This window comes from Setaria italica, chromosome V (assembly GCF_000263155.2).
Source record: "Setaria italica strain Yugu1 chromosome V, Setaria_italica_v2.0, whole genome shotgun sequence".
Lineage (NCBI taxonomy): Eukaryota > Viridiplantae > Streptophyta > Magnoliopsida > Poales > Poaceae > Setaria > Setaria italica.
The window spans coordinates 14,029,448-14,044,546 of NC_028454.1; the positions used below are offsets into that span (position 1 = coordinate 14,029,448).

The 15,099-nt window shown below is 45.7% G+C and overlaps 1 protein-coding gene across 1 annotated transcript; it reads left to right on the top strand.

The window, feature by feature from the left end:
* The first annotated feature begins 1,376 nt into the window (after positions 1-1,376).
* On the top strand, positions 1,377-4,736 carry LOC101757720 (peroxidase 5). The gene is made up of 2 exons (XM_004968606.3): positions 1,377-1,825; positions 3,603-4,736. The coding sequence occupies exons 1-2, from the start codon at positions 1,607-1,609 to the stop codon at positions 4,470-4,472; spliced, it is 1,089 nt and encodes a 362-aa protein (XP_004968663.1). The 5' UTR covers positions 1,377-1,606; the 3' UTR covers positions 4,473-4,736.
* The last annotated feature ends 10,363 nt before the right edge of the window (positions 4,737-15,099 follow it).

Sequence of the window (15,099 nt, forward strand, 5' to 3'; positions counted from 1 at the left end):
GCAGCATCCACCACTGATAGACCGTCGACCAGAAACAAGCACAAAGAGCATGTTTGCCGAATGTTCGAAAAAAACACTCGGTAAAGAAAAAACACTCGGTAATTTTTATCTTTCCCGTAGTGAATTGAGACGACCAAATTAAAGTAATTGACACTAAGTTCTGTTTATTGTAAATTCGAAATCCATGCGTCCTAGCTCGGAGCCAGAGGTGCTTTTCTTTCTCTTCGCTACGACATGGGATAGATGCTTAAGCAAAGAACATTCGGTTGAGCTCTTTTGGCGTGTGCTGCAACATGCTAACAATGAGCCAATGCATGTCAAGTCTTTTCACAAAGAGAAGTTAAACAAGTTCAAAGATAAAGGATGGGATGCAAAAGAGCATGTCTGACCAATTTAGTCCATGCTGATCGAATCAAATCGAGCATTAAGAATTAAGATTTCGAAGGAAAAATATTTCTGAAAGGAAAAGGGAAAAGGACGTTGTCTTGGGGGAGGGAAAAAAAAGCAAAGTGGTTGATGCCGCCATGTACGTAACTCTAGATGAGTGTAATCATGCTAAAGCTTGCCTTGACCGCGATCTGGAACACGAGGCACATCACATACCCTGACGAAGCATGCAGTCATGGAGGAAGAGCATGTCCAAAGGTACAAGAGCGACCATTTTTCACTTGGATGCCCGAGCCAGGTCCAAATCGTTCAGCTGATTACCTGAGCATGCAGCAATGGAGAAACTAATTCACCTTCACCGTACCTCTATTCTTCAGTGCCAAAGATCGATTGGACGGTTAAGAACACGTTAGCATAAAGACAGAGATTAAGTCAAGGTGAAGTGCCGCCCCACCTGCAACGACTCACAATGTTTAGTTTCAATTAAATAGGCCAAGAATAACGATGGTCGGCATTAATTCCGGAAGGTGATGATGGATGTATCCCAACATAGACTTCAGACACGATGAAATGCTTCAGCGTGCAAGATTTAAGACGGCAATGCAACTTGCTAATACCAAACCTAAACAAGGCTAGGTTCCCAGATAGGACCAGTTGCCCACAGCTGGTTCCTTTTGCATGTTCCTTCAGACCTTCACCTACCAGGCCTTGAGAATATATCATCCTCTATCACTATCAGCTAGTAAGAGATAAAGATTAGTTACTACAGATAGTAGTTTAACCACCTCCAAAGCTGAAACAGAAGAGATTCCCTCATTCCCGGCCTTATCAACTTGTACACACTCGATTATTTTCTTCCCTGGGGACCAACACATAGATTCCTTATTGTTCCTGAATATGAGGTCACAGAACAGTGATCGAACACACCTCACACACTAATACAGGGAAGGGAAGCTTCACTTCAACCACACCCACACATGGGGCCTGGGCATGCACAACATGCATGGTGTCAGGGAGAAGGAAAAAGCATTCCAATGGCACCACTTGTGCAGTGCACTCTTTCACATTGTTCTTTGACATATCTACCCATCCATCTCATATGGGCCGGGAAACAATAAACTATCCTGTATTACAGTAGGCTATATAATCCCCAAAGACGCTCAAGGCTTAGGCAGCCAAAGAACCAGCAGCTGGACCAAGCTCCCAGCTTAGTGTCGACATGAAGGGCTTCTTCTTCTTCTTCACCACCTCTGCACTTGCCATCCTTGCGCTCCTCCCGGTCGTCGCCATAGGCGCCGGCCTCAAGGTCGGGTTCTACAACAAGTCCTGCCCGTCGGCGGAGTCGCTGGTGCAGCAGGCGGTGGCTGCCGCCTTCAAGAACAACAGTGGCATCGCCGCCGGCCTCATCCGCCTGCACTTTCATGACTGCTTCGTCAGGGTATGTGCTCTCGTACATGAATGCTTTGTAATACAAGTTGTACACTTGTACTATTTTTACAAACAGATGATCGTGCTGATCGACTGGACGAGCACCCAGCAAACATTATCTGTACTTTAACTTTAAATGAACTAATGAATACAGTTAGCAAGAATTAGGTGGATGATAAATAGAGTTAGCTACCCACATCTCATTTACAATTTGCTTAGGTACCGTTGACTAGTGCGTTCCGACTGGCCGAGTCTTTCTTGTGGACATCGGTTACTTTTACACACATGCATCTCGGGTGCTTTAGTTGTTTCTGGTCCCAGACGTGTGTGTGAGGTATGGGTATGGCGACGAAAAAGATGACCATGACTATGCATAGCATAGTGGCTAGCAGTAGCACTGCACATATCCATTCACAAAATGTGTAGCCGGCCGGAAAATTCAAGTCTGATCCACATCCACTGTTTGCGTAGCTGCACTTGTGACTTAGTTACTGTTACTGATGAGCGATGACGGTCCATATGATTCCTTTGTAGTATGCATGTTGTGTATCTTTAAGCAAAGCATAGTAGAAAGAGGTCCTGCCAGAATAACAAATTTCGCAAAGCAAGGAACAAGACAGATCGGCAATCTATCATTTTTGCAGCAGTCTCTTGCAAATAAAAGGGAGTGCCAGTGTTTGAAGAATATAGACGACATATATGAAACTTTATCCCTTTCGAGAAAGAAGCACACATGGACTAGTTAATTGCAACAGTTATTGAGCTGCTGGTTAAGTACTCCATGCATGCCTCCGTTATCATGAGCTCTATTTGCATACTTTCCTTTATACTCAGAATAGTTTTCATTTGGTAAATGGCTGAACAACATGTTTCAGACATCAGTAAGAACTGTAACATCAGCTTTTTGCTAAAAAATATAATTAATACGAAAGACAATAATAAAAATGAATGGATACGGTTAGGAACCAAAATCGCATTTATTTTTGTTTAGGTACCGTGTTGACTAGTGCTTGCCGACTGCCCAACTCATAGATGTTGCGGCACACATGTATCTCGATGGCTGTACTTGTTGCTGGGCCCAGGCAGACGTGTGTACTTGTATGGCAACTACAAAGACAGAGATAGATGACCTTGACCATGACCTTGTGGCGACCACTGCAAATGCATTTCTCTTGAAACAACGCCTAGCAGTTGCTTGCTGCTAATACTGTGGAGATTTAGTAGTCCCTTGCTAAAAACCTGCTCCGCTCCATTTCCAAATGTAAATCTTTTTTAGTTCCGTGCCCTAAGACTTAAGTATCTTTGATCAAGTTTATATAAAAATAGACTAATATCTATAACATCATCAGTTGTGTTTAAAACACTATGAAGTAAGTCTAGTTAGTATAGTTTATTTGGTATTGTAGACGTTAATACATTTTCCTATAAACCTGATCAAACTTAGGAAAAATGTTTAACTTATAACAAAACTAATTAAAATAGCCTATATTTTGGAATAGAGGGTATATATGTAGTTGGAAAATTTTATGTTCATGTCTAATCCACATCTAGCTTACCTTCAAGCAACCTAATAAGATGACACATGTGCACAAACAATTCCTAGAAAGGACGACCAGTAATCTTTAGCTGGACTTGCAGGGGGAAAAAAAAGCTAAGTACCTGCAGCATGAACCTAATGCAATTCAGAGAGATGAGCGTCAGTTTTGTTTGTGTTATCATGAACTTATGATGCAAGTAACTAAGATCATGTCAAATAGTAAAAATTTCATGGCGGACGCGTTACGCAGGGCTGCGACGGCTCCGTGCTGATCGACACGACGTCGAACAACACGGCGGAGAAGGACGCGCCCCCGAACAACCCCAGCCTGCGTGGCTTCGAGGTCATCGACGCCGCCAAGAAGGCCATCGAGGCGCGGTGCCCCAAGGTCGTCTCCTGCGCCGACATCCTCGCCTTCGCGGCGCGCGACGCCGTCGCTCTGTCGGGGAACAACCTCACCTACAAGGTACCCGCGGGGCGGCGCGATGGGCGGATCTCCAGGGACACGGACGCCAGCAACAACCTCCCTTCCCCGCTCTCCAACGCCACCGAGCTCGTCGGCAACTTCACCGTCAAGAACCTCACCGCCGAGGACATGGTGGTGCTCTCCGGCGCGCACACCGTCGGCCGTTCCCACTGCTCCTCCTTCACCAACCGCCTCTATGGCTTCAGCAACGCCAGCGACGTGGACCCCACCATCAGCTCCGCCTACGCGTTCCTGCTCAGGGGCATCTGCCCCTCCAACAGCAGCCAGTTCTTCCCCAACACGACCACGGAGATGGACCTCATGACGCCGGCGGTGCTCGACAACAAGTACTACCTGGGGCTCGCCAACAACCTGGGGCTCTTCACGTCGGACCAGGCGCTGCTCACCAACGCCACGCTCAAGAAGTCCGTCGACGAGTTCGTCAAGAGCGAGAACAGGTGGAGGAGCAAGTTCGCCAAGGCCATGGTGAAGATGGGCAACATCGAGGTGCTCACGGGGACGCAGGGGGAGATCAGGCTCAACTGCAGGGTCATCAACAGCGGCAGCAGCTCGGCCGGGATCGAGCTTCAGATGGCGACAGGCTCCGGTGGCGACGACTCTGCCGAAGAATTCACTGACATTGCAACGAACTAGATATTGTGTGATGTGAAAATGTGATGCTCATGCTCTTCGGTGGTGTGATAAGTTCTACGTCAGGTTTTTTTTTTTAGCATGGTTCTACGTCAGGTTGTTGCGCTTGACAGGAATGAAATAAACTGAACTTATGGAAACATGGGGGAAATGAGGTTTGTTTGTTCTTTTTTCTGTTTTGGATGATGTTTGGATCTGTTTGTAACAATGCAAGAAAATAAAATAGTAAATGAAATGTCCTTCAACGGGAGCATGTGTTGTGCATTACTCTGTCAAAGCAGAGCATCGACAATGGACCATCATACACTAGTGTTGCTATATTATCTCGAAAACTGAAAGAATGAAAGGGAGTGGGGGGCAAAAGTATTCATTCCCTCTTACTACTGCACAAGTATCCTACAATTTGTTTTACTATGCTTATATTCGAAATGGCTTATCTTATGCAACTGGGTTGTATGAATCGTGTATACAGAAGTTAAAAAATATATATAATGTTTAAGAGATGGCTTGACATACGCAATCACCAATCGGTCAATTTTAATCATATATATACCCCTTGGAGTCACAATGAGCAACATTTTGGGTTTCGGACATAAGTTACAAATGACCCTGACTTTTGTATATTTTCTTCCTTATTGGACTTTACTAGTTCATCAATCTATACTTCCGCACGGGCTAATAATTTTAAAAATTATAGTTAATTAAAAATAAAATTCCCTAGCTAATAATTAAAATTATTTATCTGCAACTCGTTTATTTATTAAATATTCTTACAATACTCTAATTTTGGTTGAAATTAATTGGTAATTACTTTATACACTTTTTCATCCTTATTCATAATTTTTTACCTTACAATGCACCTCCATACATTGCGTTTAACATTAAAAATCAGTACTTTTTAGCGCTATCTCACATACATGTATAAATGGTCTACACGGTAACATACATCATGCATATATACCTTAACTTAATATTTCTATATTAACAAAGATAGAAATAGGTAATTTAGAATCATATATTTGTTTACATTTCAATATTTCTATACAATAAACATGCCGACAATTAGATTAAAATTTTGGTGCGTACTTTTGGTTATTTTTTAATAACGGATAATTATTGGTTACTGTACGATGAAGATGCAGATAATTATTGGTTACTATAAATTTATTTTTTATAATACGGAGGTGGGTAATTGGTTTAAGGTTTATTATATTTTCTAAAAAAATTACCCACATATAAAAATTACCAAATTGATGCTCCAAGAATTTCTCTCTTTTTCTAGAGTGTCCACCTAGGATTCTTAGGTGGCTTCATGTGAAGGCTTCAAAAGGAGCCTCTAGTTAGTAATAGTAAGATGATATTCTTGCATATATAGTGTTATGCTTGGCTCTTATGCTATGTTTATAGTTGTAAGTCCTTGCTATAGTCTATATTCATGTCATTTACAAAAAGCATGTTTATACTAGTCCATCTATGCCACGAAATCGGTTCCAACGATCTTTATGGTTGCTCCAGCTTTAGCTAGTCCATCCATTGGGTGGGAGTCCATGGGAGGCTGGTTATAGTATTCTTTAATTAATGTAAGTATGGTGCTTGGGTTAAATGAATATGGTTAAATAAATATCTTTGGATATGGGTGTGGCCCACTAAATGCAGAGGTAGGTGGCATGTGGTGATAGCCCTATCCATCCTTCATGATCCTCCACATTCTGGTATAACGTAAGAGTTCATAAATTACCATAACGCTGGCAGACCAGCAGGGAATGATCTCTCGGTACTGCTTGGGAGCATAGAACTAAATCCTAGATGTGTATCTTTTATGTGCATGTGTATTAGTTGCGCAGTATATAGAAAGTACATATGAACCTAGAGTTTTTTCTTATCTTTCTCCCTAGTCTTATTTATCAGAGTTTGATTCTCTTGTGTGTCGCACTAACTCTATATTATCACTTACCCCTATTTGTACCTTGCTTGCTCAATCATGATACATTCCTGAACAGAGTAACTCTTTTGACGCTGCCTTCTTCTGGGATAAAATAAATAACTATAGCCCTAAATACTCATGGGTGAAATGCTACAATAGTACGCTTGCAGATTTATTCGTGATCGAAAGAAATACCGACAAGCATTTCTAGCGTCGTTGCTAGGGATGGCATTGGTTGAAAAGTTTACTACTGTTCGTGCATATATTGTAATGGGTAGCCATTGCCCAAACCGGCTAACCTTGGCTTTGTTTTCTCTTCTTGTGAAAACATGGTAGTGTATGACTAGTTTCGGCAAGAAAACAGGGTAGTGTATGACTGGTTTCGACTTGTCAATAAACTTTATTGAGAATCTGGAGTCATTTGTGAGAAGGATACGATCTTGTGCCATTCCTCCTCAAGGCATCCTTTCGGAAACCGAACCAGCTCTTTCTGCACCATCAACGTCCAACGCAATGGCCCAAGCATAGAAGACTCTTTGTGAGTTATCCGCTCCCTCTGCTGCCAACATGCCTACCGAGCCCGTTGTTAGCATTGGGACGCGAACTTCAAGATCAAAACGGGTCTCATCACCATGGTGCAGGCTAGCCCATTCTGTGAGAAAGCCAACAAGGATGCAAGCGCTCATCTACAATTGTCCATGAAACTCTGCAGCACCTTCACCATAAGGGGAGTCACTCAAGATGCCATCCAACTCCAATTGTTCCTATTCTCTCTAGTCGGGAGGGTGAAGCAATGGTTCTGTGCGAACATAGGTGAAGTGGATACTTGGTGTAACATCCCACTTTTTAGAGTATTAAAAAATACAGACTTTTTAAATTTTTTCTTTAAATTAAACATACTTCCTCTCTCCCAAACATTCAAACCTTGTTACAAATAAAACTTGCATGAAATCTGAGCATATATGTTGCATTTGATTGCTTTAGATTTCTCTCTTAGGAATATATCCTTCTCCCAAAATCCTAGTGTCGGATTTAGTGACTGGCAGTTCATCAGGGGGTTACCCAGGTTGTAGATTTGTAGGCGGGGGAGATCGTAAGACCAAGAACTCGAATGGTAACACAGGGATGCAAGGTTAAGACAGGTTTGGACCTCCAGAGAGTAATACACTATGTCTTGTATTCTGGTGGTTTGTATTGCTGATCGCAGGTGCGAAGAGTTGATTTGAGGTGGAATGAGTTGACGTGCCCTTGGGAGGCATCCCTGGCTGCCTTATATAGACTAAGATAGGATCTAATCCTAGTCGGTTGTTACATGGAAAGCAATCTGAGTCAGTTTACAACAAGTATCCCGTGATATCCTGGAAGAATCCGTTTGCCCGGCCTCCAGACTTGTGCTCCATGTATCTTCATGCCTTAGCCCGTACGGCATGGTCGGGTGGGCCCACCTGTCAGGGTCGACCAATATCATGGTCAGTGGGAACCCGTGGGTACCCTTATCCCTCAAGCCCCCGAGCAATGTGGAGTCAAACAGGAACCTGACGGATGCGCAATGAAGCTTGTAATGTACTTGGCTGAAGGTGCGGTGTCGTCAAAGTGATGGAGAGGTTGCGCAGTGCACAGAAAAGGAAGAAAAATTGAAGCTTCCATAGGTGTATGACCAAATGTGCATGGCTACGTGACTGCCGAGTTCCAGGATGTCTAACATCCTGTAGATCAAAGGGAAGCACATGGAGGGCATCGCAAGACACACTCGATATGGAGTAGCCCCCGAGCATTGAAGCGATTAAAGTAATCGATCCAATGGTCAATGATCAGTTGTATTGTTTCTGTCATAAAAGGGATCCAAATATAGCACCCAGCCCCCGAGCATGAGGGCTGGTGGAGCCACAGAGGCACACTGATCTGAAATAGGCGCCCAGCCCCCAAGCGCAAGGACTAGCAGAGTCACAGAGGCATGTTGACCTAAAGTAGGCACCCAGCCCCCGAGCGCGAGGACTGGTGGAGCCACGGAGGCATGCCGACCTGAAGTAGGCACCCAGTCCCCGAGCGCAAGGACTGGCAGAGCCACGGAGGCATGTCGAGCTGCCTCCCACCTCGAGCCTGAGAGGTCGGCCAAGCAGTGGGAGGCACGCCAAATCATTTGTGGCACCCAGCCCCGAGCTTGGGAGCCGGCCGAGCCACGGAAGCATGCCGAGTTGCCTTCCGCCCTGAGCTAGAGAGGTTGGCATGGCAACAGGAGGCACGCCGAGTCATCTGTGGCGCCCAGCCCCCGAGCCTGGGAGCCAGCCGAGCCATGGAAGCACGTCGAGTCGCTAGCCACCTAGCGTAGGTCAGCTGAGTAGCGGGAGGCACGCCGAGTCATCTGTGGCACCCAGCCCCCGACCTAGGAGCTAGCCGAGCTACATAAGCACGCCAAGTCGCCTCCCGCCCAGTCTAGGTTGGCTGAACAGCAGGAGGCATGCTGAGTCATTGTTGGCGCCCAGCCCCCATACCTGGGAGCCGGTCGAGCCACAGAACTATGCTGAGTCGCCACCCACCCCAAGCTAGAGAGGTCGGCTGGGCAATGGGAGGCATGTCCAGTCATCTGTGGCACCCAGCCCCCGAGCCTGGGAGTCGGCCGAGCCACGGAAGCACGTCGAGTTGCCACCTGCCTCAAGCAAAAGAGGTTGGCTGGGCAACGGGTGACATGCCGAGTCATCTGTGGCGCCCAGCCCCTGAGCCTGGGAGCCGGCTGAGCCATGGAAGCACACCGAGTCCCGCCCCGAGCCAGAGAGGTGGGCCGAGCAACAGGAGGCACGCCGAGTAGTTTCGGAGTTGTAAAAAGGACAATACGAAGATTATGTAGCATAATGTAGAGCATTTAATAATTGAATAACTTGGAGTTTTATTTGGCGTAGAAGTAAATTCTTGCACATCCTGTTCTTGTAGGCCATGTAATTTCCCTGAGTAGTTAGCCCGGTACGTTTAAGCACCTATCCCTACCATGGTGTTGCCGAGAGCGGGCTCGAGCATGCTTAGCAGGAAGCGACACATGAGGGCCAGGATTCACGGATTAAGGCGTGTGCTACCCGAGTACTTTAGCAACCGTTAAGAGAGACGGAGAAGCCGCAAAGCAGTCGGAACTGTGTAGAAAAGCGAGAACGTGCGCTGGGCACTGGTAGGTCGCAGCCCCGACTGCCCATATAGTGGATGAACCAAGCTGTGTAAGTAGTTGAGGTGTGATGGGGTGGTTGGCGAAAGTCACGAAGACATAGGAGAATTGAGGCATGTGGAGATATACGAAAGCCGTAAAATATTTAATTGAATATATGACTTAGCTTGTTCGTGGCCGAGTTGGAGAATCGGCGTGTTGTCCTTGCGTTTGGGCTTAGAAGCCCTAGGGATGGCAATGGGGTGGGTTTGGATCGGGTGGAGTGCCTGGGCATCCAAAACCAAAACCCGAACCTAAAACCCAAATCCAAACCAAAAACCATTTTGGGTTAAAATCAATCCCCGAAATTGAAACCCGCGGATACTCGAAACCTGACGGATTAACCGAAACATGAAAATGAGCAGAACAATATAGTGTAACAGCAACAATACAACACCAAGTTTAGGGACAAGTTGAGTGATAATTTGAGTACCAGTAACAGTACAAGTCTTAAACGATTTTGAGTACAACAACAATACCAATCTTAACAATACCAGTGTCGTTATCAAGATTAGTGGATCAAGACTACGGCTAGTAAATTTCTTTTATGCGCGTAAGGCTTCGGATGGTGGCGTGAGAGGACACGGGGTTAGACTGGTTCGGGCAAGGAAAGCCTTACGTCTAGTATGAAGAGCAACTCGTGTTACTCATGCAAGGTCTATAGTAGGGGGTACAAACGGGCGAGAGAGGGAGCCGATCCCAAGTCTCTTGGGTGTGCACTGATGCTCTAGAGGTGAGTGTGTGGGTTCTATTGGCTTGAGAGTCCTCCTCATATTGGGGCCCCTGGTTCTCCTTTTATAGCGCAAGGAGGGCTCAGGGTTACAAGTGAACCGGGTATGTGGAGAAGTCAAAGAGATAAGCTAAGTAAAGTAAAGTACAAGGAGAAGGACCAAGTCCCCGAGTCGCCGCCTCCTGCTCCGGCCTTCGGCTCCTGTCAGTGTGTCCACCGAAGGAGGGTGGCTGTCTTTGGATCCTATCGACGATCTTCCTGGCGACTGCTGCCGCCAAGCATGATGAATGTGTTCGGTCGTGGCAACTGTGCACGTTTGGGGAGACGGCTGACCCCTGTTGTCCTGCTTATGGTCCGTGGGACACGGACGTCGCGTCCCTATCGCCGGATACGCGGGGCGTGAGAACGGGCGGAACTCCCTCCTGTGTCGGGCGGCGCATGCCATGAGTGCCTTACGACGAATCAGGCAGAGCCACGGCCACTATAGCCTGTGCGGTCATGGCTACAGTGTTCCGCCCGGGTACTTGTGGCGGTCACGTCGAGGGGCGCGGACGCCTTTCTACGCGCCAGAGCCGCTGCGCATTTATGGCAAGATCGGTGAGGGGCCCACAAGATCCACGCCCTCGTCTGCCAGTCTGCGCCCAAGGCGGACCCTTGTCTTGTGGGCCCGGATGAGTCCGACCCACTACGCCCGAGGTCGGGCGAGGCGGAACCTTGCGGCGAGGGGTCGGGCGCATCCGACCTTGGGACCGTGGGTCAGGCGAGGCGGAGTTTTGCCATCGAGGGGTCGGGAGTGTCCGACCCCAGGACCCTAGGTCGGGCAAGACGGAGCCGGATGTTCCCTGCCCATGCTGGGCCGGCGGCAATCGTCATCACCGCAGGTGGGCCTGGGCCTTTATGATTGTTGTATTAAGGGGCATTAGGAGGCCGTTAATATTTCCCCCCAACAACCAGTACAGCAATAATTTGAGTACTAGTACAGTAACAGCTGAAATTACAAGTTCACGGACAATTGAAATTATAATTATTTCAAAGATAGCAATACAACGACGCCAACTTGGGGAATTAAACTTCGCTTGATCAGTTCATCATTCATCCATTATTGTGGAATCATCTTCATCCTGTGAAATAAAAATAGAGAGAATATCTCATTACTAAAATGTTGAACGTAGTGTAAATTCACAAGTTGAAAATAGAACTATAGAAGCAAATAACAATACCATTTCTTCATCTTTTTCGTCAAGGCAAGTCATCAAAGCACCAACAAAAGTGGACTGAGAACCTACATTGATATAGTATTCACAAATTAGTTTTATTGCTTATCCGTAATGAAGAACACATACTTATAGAAATTGCACTTTCTAACTTATTCAACATGTCGGCATGAGACCATGCTTGAATGCACATAAGTGCTTCTATCATTGATGGTGTAAGCCTACTATGATGTGGACTAATTATTCTTCTACCTGTACTAAAGACTGACTTGGATGCCACCATTGTCACAGGAATAGCAAGGACATCACGTGCAATCATTCGTAACGTTGGGTATTCAGCCTGCATGTTGCCACCACTGAATGATATCCAACTCTTGTATCCTAGGTAGCAGTGTCTCTTCCAAGTACAAATCTAACTCTATATGCACATAAGTGGAGGTCACAGCTGGCTGCTTGGACATGTAATCATCAAAAGTGTCCATCCAATCCTCATCGTCCATTTGAGTAGGAGCACTAGGTCTAGTTTGAGCACCATCTGTTGTGGCAACATCCTCGATAGCACCTTGGTAATCGAAAACTAGATTGTACAACAAGTCTTTCACTTTGTTGACAGCTTTCATAGCTATACTGTCTAACCCATGAATTTTGAGAAAAAAAGCATTCAACAATTGCAATTTAAACCTAGGATCTAGGGCACCAGCAACAGCCATCAAACTATGCACATCTGACCAATACTTGTTGAATTTTTCTTTCATTTTAATAGATATTTCTTCTACCTTACGAGTATCACTGCTTTGCCACTTCCTAATTGCAAAAAAAATGTTGCATATTTAGGGGAAGAAAAGGTTGGCTGTGACATATCTAGTGCCTGGCAGTAGCTCGGTTACATCATAGAATATCTTTAACCTGTCACAAAGCTCTCTAGCAAACTTTCAATAATCTTCAAATGGAACACATGAAGCATGAGAAGCAAGGCGTTCAAAAACATCTTGGTAAAGTAGTGTAGTGCTAAGCATGATATAAGTTGAGTTCCATCTATTGTACAATCAAGAGCAATTCTTTTTTCATATTCTCCTTTCATCTGTGCTGCCATTTTCTCAAACTTCTCATGCCTTTTAGGAGTGGCCGACCAGTATGCTACACTATCATGCACGTTATCAATTACATTCTCCATGACACTCATTCCATCTTTCACAATCAGATTTAAAATATGTGCAGCACAATGTATATGAATTAATTTGCCCTTCAACATACAAGAGAGGAGTGGTAACTTGCCTTCCATAGCAGCCTTGTTCTTTGCAAGGTCATCACCATTAGTGCCAATCATATTCTTCATGAGGTTGTCATTGACACTACAATTGTCAAGAGTTATAGGGGACAGGTTCCTCTCAAGATGCCAATCTAGGAGAACTTCATGAAGAACATCAGTTATAACCTCTGCTGTATGTGGCGCTGGAACATAAATAAACCTACAACAAGAAAATATCATAAGTGAATAAGTGATTGTGGTGGACAGTTTGCTCTCAACAGAATAAATGCATAACACAAGGAAAAAATGCCATGTTTAAAGTTACCTAATAAGGAAACTTTTTAGCTTCCAATATTCATCTAGAAAATGGGTTGTAACTACCATGTAACCTTTCCTCTGGTGGTTTGTTGTCCACAAGTCTATAGTAACAGCAACACAAGAACTCAATTTCTTGATATAATTCACCATAGATTGCTTCTGCACTTGATACATATCCAAGATATCCTTCCTAACTGTGTTTCTAGACACTACTTTGAATGTTGGCTGCAATGTTGCACAAAACTTGCGAAATCCAATATGGTCCACCATGGAAACAGGATACTCATAAACAATAATCATTAAAGCAAGTTCTTTCCTAGCGACATCTTGATCGAACACATACTTCTCTAATGTGACTGTGCCAACTTGTGGGTTTGCAGATAATTTAAAAGTTGATCGTGTTAAACCTTTTCTAGTAGCTCTATCCTAACATACAACAATATGATTCTTCAAGTGAGTTGTACCATTTCTTGTCTCCCCACCTAAATATTTTTTTTACACCATTACATTTTGCTTTCCAAACCCCACTAACATTAATCAAATCAAAGTCTTTCCATACTTCAGATCTTAGCTTCCTCTTAGTACCAACAGGAACATCATCTTCGACCTCTACCACATCAGTATTACCTACAGTTGCAGAATCAGTTGCTGCTGGTGCTGCTAAATTGGATGGCGGTGTTACTGAATTGGCTGCAAGACATCGACGAGTTTGAGGACGAGAACCCACAGATTGAGATGCTGCAACAGCTTGAGATCCACTCGAAGCACCAGGAGCGGACATTTCTCACTTCATGTTGTTCATTTTAAAAGCAAAGTTATCAGTAGAGTTGAGCAACACAGGACTCATGCCATATCTTTCACTGCAAATTCACTAAGAAACATTTGCATTTCTTGTTCACTAATTACTAAATGCAACCATTTTCTTCTTGACAGGTTAGATGCAATAGTACATAGGAATGCAGCTACTTCAAATTTAAAGATCTGTCAGCACATAATGTACAAGGAACACAAGAACATGCTATAGCGCAATGTACAATTACTCCATCAATTCCACATGGAACCAAAAATGGATATGATGGGAACAAAAGAAGGAAAAACTCTGTTCAGGAACATTTCTGCAAGTAAACTTTCACCTGCGGACCTGCCCCCTTTCCCTCCCGTCCATCCCCTCCAGAAGTCCAGATCCAATACAATAGTGAAGGGCTCGACCCTAAGTCCCCAACGATCGACCTTGGTGATCCAAATCCCCTTGGTGGTCTGCTGCCTGCCATCAATGCCACCAAGAGTCCAAGAGTTAACAGCAAAATTTGAGATCTAGGGAAAGGGATGTGCCATTGCCGTCGTACCTCCTGGACTGCTGGAATCATGGAGAGGTGAAGCCGCGAAGGAGCTGGAGGTAGGGACGCGGGGTCCTGGCGTGCCGCCGTGCCGGGGTGCTGGGGTGGAGCGCGGTCGGGGACTTGGGGACGGTGCACGGTGGCGGGGGCACAGAGCGCGGCCTCGCGGGCGGCAAGACGCTTGCCGGAGGGGTGAGGCCACGTGGGATGGCCTCACAACCGACGGCCGGACGGCGACAGGGTGGGAGATTGCTGGACGGCGGCGGGGCAGACTGCTAGTGCCAGACTGGGGGTGGGGGTGCGACGTGTACGGGACTGCGGGGCAGCGGGGGCTGCCTGGCCGCCTGGCACCTGCCACCTGCAGTGCGGAGTGCTATTTGTTGTGGTTATATATGTAGCGTTACTAATGGGCTTCTATTGGGCTGAGTTGTTTCGGGGCTTCGATGGATAACTGCGGGCGATTTTAAAAACCTGCCCCAAACCCGTGATATTTCGGGTATTCAAACCCGAAAAACCATGGGCAAAAATTTGGAACCGAAACCAAAATCCGTGGACCCGAAACCTGCAGATATCCAACCCAAAACCGATCCGCTGCCATCCCTAAGAAGCCCCAGATGCCAGCTTGGTCGTCATGGTCGGCGAACAGCTGTTTCGATGAAGCAAACTAG